The sequence below is a fragment of the Neophocaena asiaeorientalis genome, unplaced genomic scaffold (assembly GCF_003031525.2).
Source record: "Neophocaena asiaeorientalis asiaeorientalis breed wild unplaced genomic scaffold, Neophocaena_asiaeorientalis_V1.1 scaffold110, whole genome shotgun sequence".
NCBI classification, from domain to species: domain Eukaryota; kingdom Metazoa; phylum Chordata; class Mammalia; order Artiodactyla; family Phocoenidae; genus Neophocaena; species Neophocaena asiaeorientalis.
Genome location: NW_020175053.1, coordinates 2,840,434 through 2,859,119, shown reverse-complemented (window position 1 = coordinate 2,859,119; position 18,686 = coordinate 2,840,434). Strand labels below are relative to the sequence as shown.

Below are 18,686 nucleotides of genomic sequence, written 5' to 3'. Positions count from 1 at the left end.
AAACTACGTGCCCAAGTTTCTAAACTGTAGTGTATCTGACATTTAAAACATGAATATCACAGTTTCTCCACGGAAGGTCAGAGTGAGAGAAAAACCACGAAAGCGATTATACGGTTTAAAAGAATATTTCTCTGTATGAGATGTCAGGTGAGATACTAAATAATGCAGGATACACTAATGTGTTTTTCTCCCCTCCATTTCAAAATGAATTTAAAGGAGCAGGAAGTTAACAAGAGCAAATGAATAAGAAGGATGCAACTGAGCGATTACTTTTTTAAAATTATGAAATAATTATAAAGTCATTTATTAAAAGGGAAAGCACATGGAGTGCTCACTGTACAGGGCGTGGGTGCTGAGACCCCCTCTCTGCCCCCCTTTCCTCACCTTTTCACCTTGCTGTCTGCTGATTTCTCTGTCAGTTTCACAGTCCAACTTATTTCCAACTAAAAGAAGCTCTGCGTCTTCTGAAGCGTACTGTGGGATTGTAAAAGAAGCTGCATTTCAAAGATAGGCACATCACACACGACGGGAAACATCAACCAAGGCAACACGTCTCACCCTTCCAACCACTTGCTTCAGGATCTCTGAGCATCTACTCTGTCCCGGGCAGGGTTCCTGCCGGGCTCACAGCAATGTGGTCACAGGCCTGACAGAGCACAATGTTCTCAACCCTTGACCATGATTCCTAAGAATCTATCCTAGGGAAATGACTCAAAATATAGGCAAAGTTTTACACTTAGTTGAAAAAAACGTAAAACTCCCACAAAGCAGGTAAAGAATGAAATAAAGTACACAAAAGAATGAAGCCATAAACAAAACAAAACAAAACAAAAGCTTCGGAAAAACATTAAGCTGACGCAGGAAGGCCCCTGTGACAATAGTTAGTTAAATAAGCAGGTGTAAAACTAAATGGAGCAGGGACCCAATCTAGTTTTTCTGGATGACAGAACTAAAGAGTTTTTAAATTTACGTTTGTGCTCTTCTTGGTTTTCTAAATTTTCTATAATGGCAAGGTATCATTAATTTTAGAATGAGGAAAAGTTAAGCTCCATTTCTAAGTTTTAAAAAAACAGCAGCCCCTAACACGGAGGCCACTGCCTTCGGTTTTAACTCCATCCCTCGGTTCCGTGCTGTCAGCTGGCAGCGAGGGCGCCCCTGTCTGAGGTCCTCAGGAGCACACTCCACGGCTTCAGCAGGGGAGGACATCACATCCGGAGACTCGCCATCCCAGAGCCCAGACCCGCCCTGGGTCCCGACATCTCCGTAACCCTGGCAACCCTGGTCCCTAACACACTCTAAAGAGGCACGTGTTGAAAATGTGCTTAGTAAGACCTGCAAAGGAACATTCTCCAACATCATCTAACAGATGGGTTTAATACAATTTGTAAACAAAATCCAATTTATAATATACTAAATGTGCTTGTTACACAAAGGAACATTCTCCAACATCATCTAACAGATGGGTTTAATACAATATGTAAACAAAATCCAACTTATAATATACTAAGTGTGCTTGTTATACAAAGGAACTAAACATCAAATTACTGAATAAGGGGGAAAAACTCAAAGTGTGGCCACTGTTGACCACCACATCTCACCCTCAGCGGCTGTGTCGTCTACATGTGTATTTTGGGTCCCCGTTTCTCAGAGGGGAACCCACAGATTACATTATTCATACAGACTTGGGTTGTCTCTATATAGTCAAGTGTGGTCCAAAGGATAAACTCTTCTTTAGTTCAAAGTGAGGAGGTGAAGGCCATCTCTCATTTGAGGGCAGAGGTCCCGTGGTGACCAAGGCCCTTGGCGTCTCCCAAGGGCACAGTGGAGACGGCTGTCCCTGGGAGGCTGTCACTCTGTGGACACTCACAAAGTGCGCGTCCAAGTGAACTTTCTGCAGAAACAAGGAGTCCTGAATCTGATTCCACGGATGCAGCTGGACAATGTGTGTGCAATGAGCATGTCTGGGCTTTGAAGTCACACAGTCCAGGTACCAGAATAAAAATCCTGGCTCTATTATTTATAAGGGGATCCTGGAGACATGTTAGTTCTTCTCTGCCTCATCTATGATGCAGGGCTATATACCTACTCTGAACGCTGTCATCTGGATTAAATGACATTCAGGATAGAAAAACATGCTCCATAAATGTTTCCCTTCTTCCTTTTGTAATGATTAACACCTGCAAGCAAAGAGTTCACATCTGAGAGAGAGATGCAACACGTACCTTATCAATCATCTTCATCCATTTGGGCAAATCATCAAATGTCTCCTTCTTTGTGATATCATATACTAATATGATCCCCTTGGCACTTCTGTAATAAGCTGAGGTAATGCTGTTGAATCTCTCCTGACCTGCTGTGTCCCTAAGAAACAGCAGCAAAAATTAGTTCTGAACAACAACAGGGAGAGCCTCAGCCCAACTGCGAGTAACTCCTCACACATCTGTGCATATTCACTCTTAGTGGGGGTAGCTTTTCTGAGCTAAGTACATCCAAACAAAATCACAAGGAACCCCCAATTTCTTTCAAACCAAGATTCTGAAGAGAAGCAAAGGCCGTGTAAAATGGTAGAAAGTATAACACACCATAAACTAGGTGGTTATCAACAATGACAAGATGCATGGATGATAACTGAAAAGATTTAAGCCTAGAACTCTTTTAACTGAACTCGATGGTGAATATCTGATTTTGCTGATGGAGTCCCCACTAATGAAAAACGTTACAGAATTGGTCTTGTTATCTTCTTAATCCCTCCAGAGTAGCGGTCAAAGGCAAAGGGAGAAGAGGTACCAAATAGCTTTGCAAACCACCAAGCTCACCACTCTCCGACTGCTACCCTGAAATCTAAAGCTTTATTTCCTCTCCAGGAAAAGTTGTCCGTTTCCACACGAAGATATACGCACGCTAATAGTGCACAGAAGCTGGCTGAAACCCATTTTCTAAACCTAAGAAGCCAAGAAACTGCTTGAGAATCATCACAAATTTACAAACGAGGCTCAAAAGAGCAGGCCTTCTGATCAGGAAAACAATCTTTAGTTACAATCTATAGTTGTAGACAATCTATAATTAAAGACAATCTACAGACTGTCTTTAAAGACCACCTATAATTTAGTTTTTCCTGAAGAGCCCTAACTCACGGCATACTCCCAGGGCCACGTGACACGGGTGGCTCGTGGCGGAGGAAGCGAAGGGGCGGTGCGGTACACAGAAAACGGGGTTCTCCCCTGCAAGGTGCCCACAGCCTCTCATAGGACAGCATGTGAGCTTCTGAAATGGGGAGACGGTGTGACACCTCTTCCCAACGCATCGGATGGGGTGAAACTTGTGGGGCTGTCTCCCTAAAACACATATGGCAAAGGTGCTGTAACTTACAGCTTTGATTGGACTAGACTTGCCACCAAATTAGCTCCGCTTAGGGATATGTCATTATGCCCAAACAAACAACGAAGCTCGCTGGCAAATTCATTTTCACGTAAAACAAGGCCACTTGCTTTGCTCCAGAGGCTGTAAGACTGCCCTGTGCCCTTGGCTGGAAGGCCCAGGACCTGAGGCCGGTCTGTTTTGTCCACCAGCGTCCAGTGGGTGCCTGGCCCACTGTGGGCCCTCGATCCACAGGTGTTGAACAAAAGGTTACATGGGTAAAATGCAGAAAGTGGATGTCACTTCAAGGCAAAACAAACTTTATTTTATTTTTTTTAAGATTTTTTTTTTGATGTGGACCTTTTTTTTTTTTTTTTGCGGTACGCGGGCCTCTCACTGTTGTGGCCTCCCCCGCTGCGGAACACAGGCTCCGGACGCGCAGGCTCAGCGGCCACGGCTCACGGGCCCAGCCGCTCTGTGGCATGTGGGATCTTCCCGGACCGGGGCACGAACCCATGTCCCCTGCATCGGCAGGCGGACTCTCAACCACTGCTCCACCAGGGAAGCCCCTGATGTGGACCATTTTTAAAGTCTTTATTGAATTGGTTACAATATTGCTTCTGTTTTTTGTTTTGGTTTTTTGGCTGCGAGGCATGTGGGGTCTTAGCTCCTCCACCAGGGATTGAACCCTCACCCCCTGCACTGGAAGGCGAGGTCTTAACCACTGGACCGCCAGGGAAGTCCCCTGAACTTTATTTTTTGACCCAGAACTGCCCCAAAATTGGAACACTGAAAATGATGGGGACTGAATTCTTCAAGATTCCTAAAACCAACTTAGAGACACAAAAATGCACCTTCAAATCAGGTGAGAAGGAATCGATTTAGATACCATTCATTTGTATAAGGAATCATTGAACAATTTTATTTCCAGGATCCTAGACATTTAGGGGCATAATTAATACTTTCAAACCAAAAAAGAGTGAAATCTTTCAGACCGTGGTTTCTCTTCCTATCACAAGTGCTGGCTTGTTCAAGTTGGGATTTGATAAAACATTTCTCACTCATTTCTTTAAAAAGCAAAAATAGGGCTTCCCTGGTGGCGCAGTGGTTGAGAGTCTGCCTGCCGATGCAGGGGACACGGGTTCGTGCCCCGGTCCGGGAAGATCCCGCATGCCGCGGAGCGGCTGGGCCCGTGAGCCATGGCCGCTGAGCCTGCGCGTCCGGAGCCTGTGCTCCGCAACGGGAGGGGCCACAACAGTGAGAGGCCCGCGTATTGCAAAAAAAAAAAAAAGCAAAAATAACACACATTTTTCTATTCTGAAATCTGTGGTTAGCACATGATAGCTGCACCACAGATTCAAACAGCAATCAGATACAAGGTCTTCACTGAGCATTTTGGGAATTACGGACTTTCGTGAATCTTTATGTTAAGTAGTTTTAAGCTGACTTTTAGCTTAAATCAATTTCACATTCGTTTCTATACATATTCACTGAATCAGGATCAGAAATTGGGGGCTCAAGAACAGAGAAATTAGAAATAATACAAGTTTTTGAAAAATTATTTTGATTGTATTGTGGTAAGAACACTTAACATGAGATCTGCCCTCTGGAGGCAGACTTTTTTGAGTGTACAATACAGCACTGTTACCTACAGGCACACATGGGACAGCAGATCCCTAGAAGTTCTAATAAAAACCCAACAATCAAGGAATCAAGATAGTAACGGGCATTTTTGATACAGTTTCAAAAACCCGCTACATGAGTAGCACACGCAGGGACCTTAGAAACATTGTGAAGTTAGCTGACTCTCTCCGCTTTAAGTCAGACACACAGAAAGAGGGTGGAGACCTCGAGAGGCAAACTCTGAGGCGACCTGTAACACAAATAAGTCCAAATAAGGCCGGCTCACAAGACCCTAGAGAGGAGACATTAAGGCCATTCCTTTGACTCCGTCTCTTTGTGCCTGGTTCTCACTGCTTGAGGCAGAAAAGCGTCTTCCCTTGAGACTCTATTCCACATTTCCAAAATGTCTGGGTTGCAAAAGTTAAGTGTATATTAAATACCTACGCTGAGCCAGTACCACAAAAATTCCACACTGCTCTCCACTTTTCACACAGCTAGATGATAACACGATACCAGTGCCCGGATCATGGTTTAACTACCTATGAAGATGCAGAATCCTAGTATTTCCCATCTTTATCTCAATGAACCTGAATTTTCACTGTAATGACCGAGAGCTGATTCTTACAGATTTACAGCTTATTACTGTCAGCCAAATCATCATTTATTACCGGTGGCCTGTGATCTCATTATTATTTCTCTCTCTGCTTTTGGTGCAAATTGAAAACTTTCTGCTATCCTGTTTCCACAGTTGGGTAATACAACCATGTTTTGAAAATTCAAAGACTGTCATTTAAAAAATTTAATACATCAGTTTAAATGACACGATTCTTAATTTGTAGGAACCAAGGTCAGTGTATGAAGCGTTCTACCTCTTCAAGCAGAGAATGAAAGGAAACAAACTTGATGTCGATGTAAGAACGCTGGTGAAGACCAAATTCCCTGCCAGTGAGCACTGGACAGAACAAGGGGCCTTCATAGGAAGCGTCATAGTTCTGTGTTTGCCTAAAGGCGGGAGGCTAAGTTCTCAGCTTCAAGTCCATCTCAACACAACAGACCTAAGTCCCTGTGAATAATTTCCAGACAGCATGTGGATATAAATTCATGAAACTACATTCTGGTCGACATCTTATTTTAGCTATACTTACGCCAAGTTCTATATACACACACTTGGAAACGCTTCAAGCAGAGATGGGAAAATGGTCCTTTTCCTAACCACAGATAATCAAGGGACTTAAAAAATGCGGCAATGACATAAAGTGTGACCTAAAAATACGACAATGACATCTGCAGCTTTTGGTACCTTAAACCTTTAGGAATCTGTAGTAAATAATACTTTCTTAGATTGGCTATATCCAGAAATCATCAAGAAAAAATGCATGTCTACTAACACAACCTCCTTGTGAAAACCAGCCAGAGTGAAGCTTCCATGGATTGAGTCTAGGTCAGAGCACAGGGTCTTCGAAGAGCTCTTTCCAACACATTGGCTCCCCCTACGCCCTCGACCGGGACAGAGTAAAGTGATGACAGCACACCCGGGACACAGCAGGTCACAACAGCCACAGCTTGAGGACAGCTCCCAGGGAGGAAAGAAGCCCCGCGTCCCTTTACCGGCTGGGCCGCGACTCCAGTGCTTCCTTCCTACCTACGGGATCACAGTGATGCAAAGAAGGTTTTTCCTTCCTTAAATAATATACTCCAGAAGATAAAAATCCTATTTCAGATAAGAATCCTATTTCAAGTATTAAGGGACTAGCAGGTAGCTGGCGTCAGCAGGTACATTATTCACTGGTGAAAACCCCTCTGGAAAAGACAAGCTCTACTTCCTCACTGAATCCCTGGGACACTCCCTGTAGAAAACTGGCAATCAACCTCTCAAAAAATTCAATGGCGGGTTTCCCTGGTAGCGCAGTGGTTGAGAGTCCGCCTGCCGATGCAGGGGACACGGGTTCGTGCCCCGGTCCGGGAAGATCGCACATGCCGCGGAGCGGCTGGGCCCGTGAGCCATGGCCGCTTAGCCTGCGCGTCCGGAGCCTGTGCTCCGCAACGGGAGAGGCCGCAACAGTGAGAGGCCCGCGTACCGCAAAAAAAAAAAAAAAAAAAAAAAAAAAAATCAATGAATCTGACGGCCCCTCCCTCAGTTATATTTTCCACCAACATTGTGCAGTTTTAAAAATTCCGGGAATGAAGTGCGAAGGGTGAGGAGCAGCAGAGGAGTGACCTGGAGGCGGCTTTCACATCCCAGAGAGCCGTGGTGTCGGGGCGTGTGTGCATCTCCCATAGCTGCACGCTCACACTCTACCCCCCAGAGCGGGATTCACAAGGTTGGGCCCTCTTAGTTCAGATTCAAAGGAAGGCAGCTGGATTCCAGAAGGATCCAATGTCACCGGCACAGAAGGCCTGTAGTGAGCAGAGTTCCAGGGCACAGGACACCTGGACGTAAATGCCTCTGTAAATCAGATTACTCCTGCCTGAGACGGAACCCAAGTATTAACACACCACCTAGGACGTGCCCCTTTGGACAGGTGACAGTGTCATCATTGGGACACTGCTGTCACCCACTGTGCGTCACAAACGTTCTCACAACACCTGTGTCTCCTTTGTGAGGCAACCTTCACAGGTGCCAGGTACAGAGGTGGACACACCCCTAGAATCCTTTTTTTAAAAAAAATAAATTTATTTATTTTTATTTTTATTTATTTTTGGCTGTGTTGGGTCTTCGTTGCTGCGCACGGGCTTTCTCTAGTTGCGGCAAGCAGGGGCTGCTCTTGGTTGCGGTGTGCGGGCTTCTCTTGCTGCAGAGCACCGGCTCTAGGCACGTGGGCTTCAGTAGTTATGGTGCGTGGGCTCAGTAGTTGTGGCTCACTGGCTCTGGAGCGCAGGCTCCATAGTTGTGGCGCACGGGCTTAGTTGCTCCATGCCATGTGGGATCCTCCTGGACCAGGGATCGAACCCGTGTCCCCTGCGTTGGCAGGCAGATTCTCAACCACTGCGCCACCAGGGAAGCCTCCGAGAATCCTTTTAAAGACCGTGTTTTTTTTTTTTAATTTGGCCACGCCATGTGGCCTGTGGGGTCCTAGCTCCCTGACCAGGGATTGAACCTGTGCCCCCTGCAGTAGAAGCGCAGAGTCTTAACCACTGGACCACCAGGGAAGTCCCTAAAGACTGTCTTTACCTTAAAGAGTGTACAGTTAGAAACAGCGGCTCACGTGAAAGGTACTCTGCTGCTATTTCCAGAATTCAAAACCTGGGCAGCAATGCACACACACAGCCTGATGCCTTCTTCAATCATGGGCTAACAGAGTAAGAAATACCCATTTTCTATTACCAAGTATTTAGGCAAGACCATAAACGTCTCATAGTCAAGCCCCAAACAAAAATACAAAAAACAAAAACACGAAACAGAAAAGCAACACTTCCCCACCCCAATCCTTCAAGTGGGTTAAACAGTCAGCAGTCACCAATGCAGACATTACCTGACGGCTGGCGAGCTCCTCTGCTGGTTCGGGGGCAGTGGCGCCCCGGACAGGGACACGGGTGAGGATGAGGCATGGCACTAACACGCAAGCGTTAGGTGACGATGGAGCCACCGACGTGGCAGCAATGAACGCGGATGAAAGCAACACACACACGGCGGACAAACACTCAGAGCTGAGGTCTACCTGCGGGAGGAGTTAGTGGCTGAGATGCTGCCGCGCGACCGTGTTAACAGCAAGGGCGACTTGGGTTGGGACACCCCCGGCAGGGCCGCTCCCACTGCCGCCACCCCCGGGCCCTCCTCCAGAGGGGCTCCGGGGGTCCCTGCGGTGGCCGAGTGCTGAGCGGCCCACACATGGCTGGTTTCGTCTCTCACACGCTCCTGACGTGCAGGGAGCCCAGTCTCTCTGGGCTCCCCTCCATGGGGCACGGAGGGCCTCAGGGCACATGGCTCCGGCAATGGAGCTGGAAGGGCATGCGTGTCCCACGGTGGCCACCACGCGGTGCCACCAGGGACACAGCCTGTGGGGGACTTGCCAGGATACAGCGCAACTCTGGGGAGGAACACACTGGCCTTTCTCTGAATACTCGCAAAGCAATGTTAAAAACATGCAGACCAGCAGCGGAGCCATCGTTTTAGTGATGACGGTTTTGTCAAATGACGTGAAACTAGAGACTAAAGGCTCCAAATTAGTTGCCATAAAAGTCACATTCTTCTCCCCACAACTCCTATGTGCAAATGGGATCTGAGACAAGTGGACTCTTTCCTGAACTCTCCCTTGACAAGTGAACTCTCCCCTGAAGGAAGGTCCGTTCATTCCACTTGAATGTGAGCAAAGGAGCGGAGACATAGGAGCGACAGACCAGCTTGAACGGTTAATTGTATTAGACAAGCATGTGGACTGGTAAACACACGTGGCAGGACTGGGTGTAGATGCCCACTTACCAGATTTGTAACCTAATTTTCTTTCCTCTTAGCTCTACGGTTTTGATTTTAAAGTCAACACCTGTAAATAAAACAGACGAAGATGAAGCAAAAACAATGCAATTCGTCAGAAAAATAATACTGCTTGTACGTTTTTATGCCATTATCAGAAAAACCAAAAAAAAACTGATCACACTAAATCCTAAAAGGAGAGAGCAGAAGTTTGCCAGTATGTGTAACGACCTCTCTGTGCTTCCCGGCACAACTGAAGAGCCAAGGTATGTTCGGTTTTACCCTGAACTTGAGATGCAGCATTGCTATTCATAATAGAGTTTATGACTACTAGAGATGTAGCATAAAAACCATTTAAAAATTACAACTAATCATTACATGAACAAATGAATTGGTGTTATAAGCATGCTATCTCGGGGAAAATTCTTACATGTTACACTGGAAACTCAGTCTTGATTTCAAACAGCCTTAGTCTGAATTTAGAAATTATTGTATTAAATTTTTTAGCATTCACAAAAGTGACATTATTATATTGTCAATAGTGTGGAAGAGGAATTATTTTTTAAAAATTTACTCATACAACTTAATTTCAATTTTTATTTACTTTAACGGTAACAAGTAAACCATCATGAATCATCACCCATTTCCAGTTCAGCCCTTAAAGCTTCAGATAATTTTTTAAACCAAATTTAAACCAAGTATATGTTACCTTATATACTTCTCATTTATAGAAAACTTCAAGATTTCAAAACAATATTTTTTACACTATTTTCACAGTTAAGAAAAAATAAACCAAAAGGATGCCAGCTAAATTTGGGAACTGGAAACATAATCTCTACAGGCACTATACCGTGACTGCTTCATGGATCCAGGGTCCCGATGCTGCCGGGTCTCTACCGGGGCAGGGCGGGGCTGGGGGGTGGGGCAGTGATGCAGCTCTTCAAAGTCACATGACGTTCTTGAGGTGAAGCCCAAGGCATGTGGCTGACTTTTATAATTAGTAACACACTGCAGACATCAGTGCAACCAAAAGACATGTTTACAACCCTGGGTGGGACCAGGGTCTGTACAACAAAGAAAAGTGGCAGGAATATAAAATGTCACAGCTGGAGAATAGGCTACTGCATCTTGGTTCTTAATCTCTTGCACCTGCCCTGATTTCAAAGGTCACAGCAAACGGTGGTTAAGCCAATTTCACTTGCAGTTCTGGAAAAGCTTTGCTTTTCCGAGTCAACTGACTCTCAGACAGCCTTGAAACAGGAAGCATGTCTGTACACGACCAACATCCTCAAATAGAGACCAAGCAGAATCCTTCATGACTCAACCACAAGGTAAGAGCAGAGCCTCACGCGATATTCTACAAGCCTGGAAACCAGCCTGGACCTATATGCTACGTTCTGATTTTAAAAAGGCACAGCGCAGACAAAACCCTTTCTTCCTGATATTAGCATAAAATTAGGGCCTCACCATGTTACTCTGTGATAGCAATTTACAAATCAAATTCATATTCTGCCATGACTACTATTCTGTTTTACTTTTGTTTCTAGTTCCTTTTTTTTTTTTTTTTAAATTTTACTTAAGGGAGCTGCAACTTGTTAAGACTTGCTGCAGTGCCAGCTACATTTTATTGAAGAGAACTGGCCGATGACACTTCTTTTGTGAGCTCTGCTTCACGTCAACTACAAGAATCCCTTGAAAGAGCCAGCACAAACAACTTCTGTTTTGATTAGGCTGTTTTCTCTGCTAAGAACCGTTCTGAGCCTGAACATGTCAGACCTTTTTTTTCAACCGACTTGAACAACTTTCCCACTTTAGCAGTCCTGCACTATTTTGTAACCACAAAGTTTAATGAGTAAAACTAAAAGGAAAGGGCATTAACAGTCAAAATCAGGAATAAGTGGTAATGTTATCACCGTGTGATTATAAATACACTACTAATTTCAATAGGAGAACATAGCAAAGATGAACGAACAGCGAATAGGATTAAGAATCTGTTTAGCCAAAACTACCTGGTTTTAGTGAGTAGGTTAATGACCACTAACAATGACAGAAAAATACGCAGTGGCTAAATCTAAAATTCCACAAAAGAAAACAGATCATTGAAATAACCCCTTCTCTTAAATGAAATTTCCTTTACCATATCTAACAGCCACTAAGTAGCTGGTAATGATTGGAAACTTACTCCATTTATAGCTTAGAAACAAATCCTTACAGTATACAACTACACATTTTATAAAAGCCTTTTTACATCAAGTCAAAAATATCTCTTAGTGCTGTCTATTTTTAACATTTACACGTCATAGAAATTATAAATGATCCTTAACAAAAGGTAACAAGTCACCAATAGCCTCAAATAGGGGATTAGTTTTGGGAAAAGTCAGCACAGAAACTCCTGACTGAGCAGGGCTGCCCAGGACCAATGTTTATAAAAAATAAGGGACAAAAAAAAGTGGCAACTTCTGTTGAAAACGAAGTTTCCTATAGTGTCAAATTTTTTTTTTTTTTTGGCTGCACCGCGTGGCATGTCCATTCCGACCAGGGATCGAGCCCCTGCCCCCTGTGTTGGAAGTGAGGAGTCTTAACCACTGGACTGCCAGGAAAGTCCCCTCCTATAGCGTCTTAAGCAACGGGAAGCAGCCAGCCTAACACTCCACCAGGTGGTGGAGACAGTCCTGCCCCTAAAGAGCTGAGTCATCCAGACCGAAATCAACAGCCCAGGCACTTGGCAAAGTGCCTTCCTCTGCTCTTCTCTCTTGGAGACCCTCCCTTTCTGCCCTGGAACCTTTTCGGTCCTAGGTGCTTCCCATCTGAGCCTCCCGATGGCCCCATGCCTTACCCACGTTCCTCATCCATGTTACCAGTTCTGCCCCCTCCAGCCCTGACCCGTGGCTCCGTGGGTCTCCCCCATGTGACAGGAACAGGTGCCTTCTGAGCACACTCACCTTTGGCTCCCTGGAGCCTAGAACACTGCCTGGCCCACCACAGCGACCCAGTAAACCTGGTGAATGGAAACCTGCCCCTCTTCTCCATCAAATGCTGCGTGAGTAAGGAGAAATGCTGACTCTTCTTGGAAATGAGGAAATTGAGGACTGATGAGGAAACAAACACGCACACACACTTAAACCGTAGGAAGAAAGGGCGGATGTTCTGTCCTGAGTGTGCCTGGTGGACAGAGTGGTGGAATTCAGGGTGCCTAGCTCACACACATCACCCTGGAAATGGAGCATTTCATTTCTCCTACAATTCCTGTTACTGATGGTAAAACCTGAGAGGATGGTCAGTCTTAATACGTCCAGATCCTCTCCCTACACGCGCCCCTCCCAGCGGGTTATTACGGTATCAGTTTACTCAGTCACATAGACAGGAAATGGTCCACTAAGTGAATGTCCTGCCACGTGACAGGGGCCTACCTTTCTTTAAGCTTAACCAATGTATGAAGTCTTCCTAAAAATATTTTGATCAGAAAGGACACAGGTCACAGGGCTGTAATCCCTCTGTCAATGGGTGTAGCTTTGTATTCTATTCAAGTCGGCTTGATCTTAATTTCCTTTAATAACAATGAGAGTGGGCATCTGTCAGACCCCCTGTGCCTGACATGCAGCATGTGGGCTCCTTCAGAGCCCAGCGAGCCAGGCACTACTATACTCAGCGAGGCCAAGGTCATTCGATTGAAAGTCATTATCACTTCTGCCAGTTGAGGGGCAGAGCCTAGATTCAAAATTGTAACACTGCCCACAACCAAAGGTTGTTAACATAAAAGTCAGATGCGGGGAAATCTGCAAATGGCCCAGAGTCACTGTTAAAGGGCTGTTAAAGAACAAAGTTTACCCTTGCACTGTCAGCTTTGCATTTATCTTTCATAAATCTCAGCAAGAGCATAAAGAATGGTTGCACTTGGTGCTGATTAGATTTCTAAGTTCCCTTGAAGGCAAAACATTTACCAAAAAAAATTACTGTGTTACGTTTCGCTGGGGCATAAAAAGTTACAAAAATGAAAATAGCAAAAATAAACAGAAGCTTCTTTCTTCACATTCCCTTCCAGCAAGAAGCAAAATAAAAGCAAAAATAACACAGCGGCCCATGCCTGCCATGACAGCTGAGCGTCCCTCCTCCACTCGCACACCCGCCCCCAACAACGAGGACCTGCAGTTGGCACCAGACGACGATTCTAGTTTACTTAACATGGATGATTTCACAGACTCTGAAATAGGTCTCAATTCAAGCAGTGGTTACGACGTTACTGCCAATTTATAATAACTATCTTAGGTGCACACACTGGCTTTTCTTCCAAGGACATCTATCCTTGACGGTGTCACCCAATCCTGGACTACTGATGGAGAGGATTCCCAGCATTTCCATTGAGTTGACAGTGAGAAAATAAACTAGGAAATGTGTCAAGGTCACACAGATAGAGGCAAATTTAACGTTAGGAAACCCTCTCTTGAACATGAGGCCAGGCTTCTGCCTGACCACCGCCTTTCGGGGAGAGCGCCCGATAAAGGGCAGGCAACGCAGACCACCTTCCTGTAGTACTGACCCCAGGAGGCCCCCGAACCTGTGAAACCTTACCGTTTAATATTATGGGGGGCTTTTCCTACCTAAGCCGAGTTATGAGAATTCAACGAAATGGAAACTAAGTTACTGTAACTGTAAAGTACTTTGAGCATCTCAGAAGCAGGTACTATTAAAATAGTTTAAATGACTGCGTGTCATTAAAAAATGCTCTCAGGTCTGAGGATATTAAATGTCCACCCGAGTCTAACAAGACCTGCCCCTCTCAGTCCAGACTGGATAGCCTGCACCTCAGCAAAGACCACCCACCATCCCTGACCCGGACACACGCAGGAGATGGCCGTGCACTTGGCTGGAACAGACATGGACACACATGAACTTCATCCGGCAAGGAGAGGGGAGTCTGAGGTCACGCACTCCAGAGGGGGTGCGTGTTCGTTGTCATGAAAGTTTCATGGGCAAGGATGTGCTCCCCTTGCAGACAAAGAACAATGTCTCTCGGGTTTACTGCGTACAGTCACTCATTGCAGGGATCTTCTTGATGATTGAGGTAGATACTGTCATTGTCCCCATTCTACACATGAAACACTGAAGCTCGGGCAGCTGGTACCTTGCCCAAGGTCAACAGGCGGGTAAGTGTGAGAGCACAGATTTGAACCCAGGCAGTCTGGCGCCTCCCAGATCTCTGCACAGCCTCACCTGAAGGCAAGAATGGAGGCAACTACCGGGAGGGAGCTGTAAACATGTTTTTAACGTCAAAAAAGGAATTCTGCGTTGCTAGGGAAATATATAAAAAAGCAAGAGTGAGGGACTGGCCGGCTCAGACTGCTCCCAAACGAGCAGGCCTGGCTCTACCCTCTGGCTGCACACAGACCCCGGCTGAAAAGCAGGGAGTCATTTCAACCTCCTGGTCACCAGAGGAAGAGAATGTCGATGGGGGAGGAAGATCTGGAAAAGAAAAAACCCCCATATGATCAAATGGCAGATCAGTAACATTTTCTTCACTTGTTAAATACTAAGTTTACCACTGATCAGATGGGCCCATAAAATATGCCGGGAAATTCAAAGGGCCTTTCTACTTTACCCAGGTCCCGTGCTTACATTTTGACACTTCATGCAGTATTTGTATGTATTTCAGTATGCAGCTTTAAAGGATAACAATTATATTTTGGAGTGTTGCAGAGTTTTTGCATCTGTAGTATAATTTAGGAGGATAAGGGAACATCTATAGTTGCCTTTTCTGGTCCAGGTACATAAGCTATTTCGTTCCTGTAGCACCAGAGAGGAAGAGTGTGAGTTCTACTTTTTCTTTTCATGAAGGAGGAAACTGAAGTTAAGGTGCTACCTAAAGACAGCGACAGCTTGTGAGTAGAGCTGGGACTTAAATCCAGGACTGTCTGCCCACCCCGCAAGCCCACACTCTTCCTCCCTCTCACCCCCACCCCCTGCCGGGAGCTTCGAGAATGACAGGAGTGGCCAAGGAGACAGTCCAGCGTCTTAAATGAAAAACCAAAAGTGAAACTTTGGTTGCGGGTGCGTGATTGTCTCGCAGGCCTAGCTTCTGCGTTACATTACGCTGGAACAACGAGGAGACTTGCGCTCCCGGGCAACTCCCATCACCAGCTTGCCGGAGGTGGGTCTGCAAGTTGTGGTTTGGTTTTGTAAACTAAGAAGGCCTTAGGTCAGCACTAGACACCAAACAGAGGAGGCTGTCAGATTTGGGGGGAAAAGGTTTCCTGCGGCATACAATGTTCTGTTAAGCCTGTGTTGTATTTTCTGGTTTTAAAGTTCAAGGGTTAAAAAAAAAAAAAAAAAAATCCCATCCAATTAAGGGCACTATTTTAGGCTTATAGTTCTGGCTTTCCAAATCCTTTCTGAATATCAAAGCTGTGCAACTAAAGGACAAAAGGAGAAGAATCCCCTTCCTCCTCTGTTAAAGTGTGGCTTTTTACATCCTCCCTAACATTTTTTTTTCACGGCCCTCTTCAGGACTCACTTCCCCTTCTGAAAAGGACAAGCCAGGTGAGCAGGTGTGCTTCCTGCACCATGAAATGGCCTGCAGAATGGAGTCTTACAGAAGTACAAGCAGCCTCTCACGAAAGACCTGCTGACTAGTGTACAAAACTATGCTTTCTTTACAAATTCAAGCAAATGCTTCACAAGAACAATCTTTCTGGCATGCAAGGCTGGAGAATAATTTGGCCCTATCAGCTCTCAAAGGAACCCAGGCTGCCTTCTAAAGCTAGTCCACAGACCCTCGGCCGATGGTTCCGCAGAGCCCACAGCTGCAGGACAGGCAATCCTGAAGAATCTGGATCCCCATCATCGAGCATAAGCAGAACTTTCTTCTGCAGTGTGAGTGCACGACACTGAAAGAAAGGCTGAAGGCACATAAGCCAGGTCTTTAAACAGATTTTTATTCAACCTCAACAACCGGAATCACCAACTTTCCACACTTATTTTGAAAGACAGCTACTTTATTTCCACAAATGCGCTCTGCACAAGCCTATCAGCGTGCCCTGGGTGCATTAAATAAGCCAAATCACACACTGCACAGCATATGCTGGCATAGAAACTGACCGTTCCTCTTCCACTCCCTTCTCCCTGAGTCATCTTGTTACATCATCCCGGCAGGGGAGGGGCTGACACTGAGAGCTTCAGAGTCTGGGCTTCAGAGTGGGAATTCGGACGACTCTCCCTAACTCCCTCTTTGAGTGAAACACTCGGGGCAGCTCAGCTATGGCTGAAAAGACTGTACACAATCACAGAAAAGCAACACAAAACACACAGCTTATCATTTTAATCCAGTATGAAACGATCATTCTGGGTTTCTGAACAAAAATCTGTGACCTAAATTTCCAGAATAAAGTACAAGCAGTTGATTTCCCTTGACAGCAGCTCCACTGCTTGCAGGCAAAGCGGACCAGACCCTGATGGCCTGCATCTCATCCCTTTCGTCCCATAACATTCAAGGCCAATCCACAGACAGCCAGTCCTGCACAGGATTTACGTCCACCTGTTCCTTAGACCTCTCGATTCTGCTTCCGGCTCTACTGCTGGCCCTGATGAACCAGTCACCTGCACCACGACGTTTCCCCGCTCTGGGAACAGGCTTCCCGAGTGCACATGGGACCCGAAGAGGTGCGCACTGAGAACAGAGACCATGGCACATGACTGAGTGGGAACAGCGCTTCCAGCAAGTGCTATCAACCCTCTAAGACCACTTACTCTCAGGGGCCAGCCTGTGAAGTTTAATACATGGATGCAAAATGAGAAAAATGAAGACAGAGTAGTGAGGTTCTCAAACTGAATTCAAAAGAACTTTTAAATTCTGATATTCTGTCTTTCCTAATTTTTTTGGTCTACCTCATATTAAGTCTTTTTTTTTTTAAGTTGGTGGTAGTGGATTGTTAAAAAATGTCCTTACATGGCAAAGTAAAAGAAATGGCAATCCTATGTTGGCCTCCGGCACTTTGAAAGAAACTTTACTGCCCAGGAAATGAGAATTCTGGTCCAAACTGTCTTACTCCTCCTTTTCCTCTATTTAAATATATTTTAATAAATACGTAAAAGGCTTAAGATATTTGAATAATTGAATATTTAGGTAAGAAATGCAATTTTCAGAGCAGTATTTAATATCCAGAGGAAAGTGACAAATGATAGGGGCATAGTTAAAGAAAGTCAATGTCAATGATATCACAGATTGATGACATCACTACCTTCACAGGGCTCTCAGGGGGACTAAATTAGGCAGGTAGGAAAGGGTTTCATGGTGTCTGATTCTGAGCCATCCAAATTTTCAGAATAAAGTGAATTTAAATCTCAAAGTAAGCTAAGGAACAGACATGCAAAAGGAACTCACTTGCAGCCCTGGCCCTGACCACTTGCTGACCGCTGGGCCACTGTGGATGAATTGTCTACCCTCTGGGACTCTGCTTCCTCATCTGTAAAATGGGGAAACTTTCAGGATTGTTGTGAGGTTTAGAAAGAGTATACTCTTGCTGGTACACAGTACATGCTCAAGAAATGTAGCTACCACTAATTGGCCGTAAACTTTTACATGCAAAGACAATAAATTACTTATCCAAAGTCACAAACTAGTTTATGGCAAAGCTTATATCAAGAGCCCAGGTTTTCTAGAATGTTTTTCTAGAAATTTAATGCTGCTGGGTGGGTGGAGGCAGGGTGCTGCCTGATAAAAATATTTCGATCCAAACAAGCTTAACAGTTAGCTTCCAATAGTTGAAAAACAAAGGTTGACAGATACATAATTTTATGAGCTTTTTTTTTTTAGAGACTTGTGAATTTCTAGTCAACCAGTTTTTTTTCCATTTTTAAAACTTCAAAAAGCTGTTCCTGAGGCTTTTAAAGCCCCTGTCAAACCATGCCAGCCATACCAGACCAAGTAACTCAATTCCACGAACACAAAATCCCATTTGAAAGTAATACTCCACCTAGACAATTTCCATTAAATAGACCATTTATTTATTTATTTATTTATTTATCTATTTATCTATTTATTTATGGCTGTGTTGGGTCTTCGTTGACGTGCACACGCAGGCTTTCTCTAGTTGTGGCGAGCGGGGGCTACTCTTCGTTGTGGTGCGCGGGCTTCTCATTGCCGTGGCTTCTCTTGTTGCAGAGCATGGGCTCTAGGGTGCTGTGGGCTTCAGTAGTTGTGGCATGTGGGCTCAGTAGTTGTGGCTCACAGGCTCAGCAGTTGTGGCTCACGGGCTCTAGAGTGCAGGCTCAGTAGTTGTGGCACATGGGCTTAGCTGCTCTG

At 45.2% G+C, this 18,686-nt stretch overlaps 1 protein-coding gene and 1 non-coding gene across 2 annotated transcripts in view; both read right to left on the bottom strand.

Annotated features, from left to right (window-relative positions):
• Positions 1–18,686, bottom strand: part of RAB12 (RAB12, member RAS oncogene family) — a 62,556-nt gene that overhangs the window by 2,468 nt on the left and 41,402 nt on the right. The window contains exons 5-7 of the mRNA XM_024763671.1: positions 9,401–9,461; positions 2,223–2,361; positions 385–474 (exon numbers count right to left, since the gene is read on the bottom strand). Coding sequence (XP_024619439.1) covers positions 385–474; positions 2,223–2,361; positions 9,401–9,461 — 290 coding nt within the window. The remainder of the gene's footprint in view (positions 1–384; positions 475–2,222; positions 2,362–9,400; positions 9,462–18,686) is intronic.
• On the bottom strand, positions 8,058–8,130 carry TRNAR-UCU (transfer RNA arginine (anticodon UCU)). The gene has a single exon. It is a non-coding gene; the product is annotated as a tRNA-Arg (tRNA).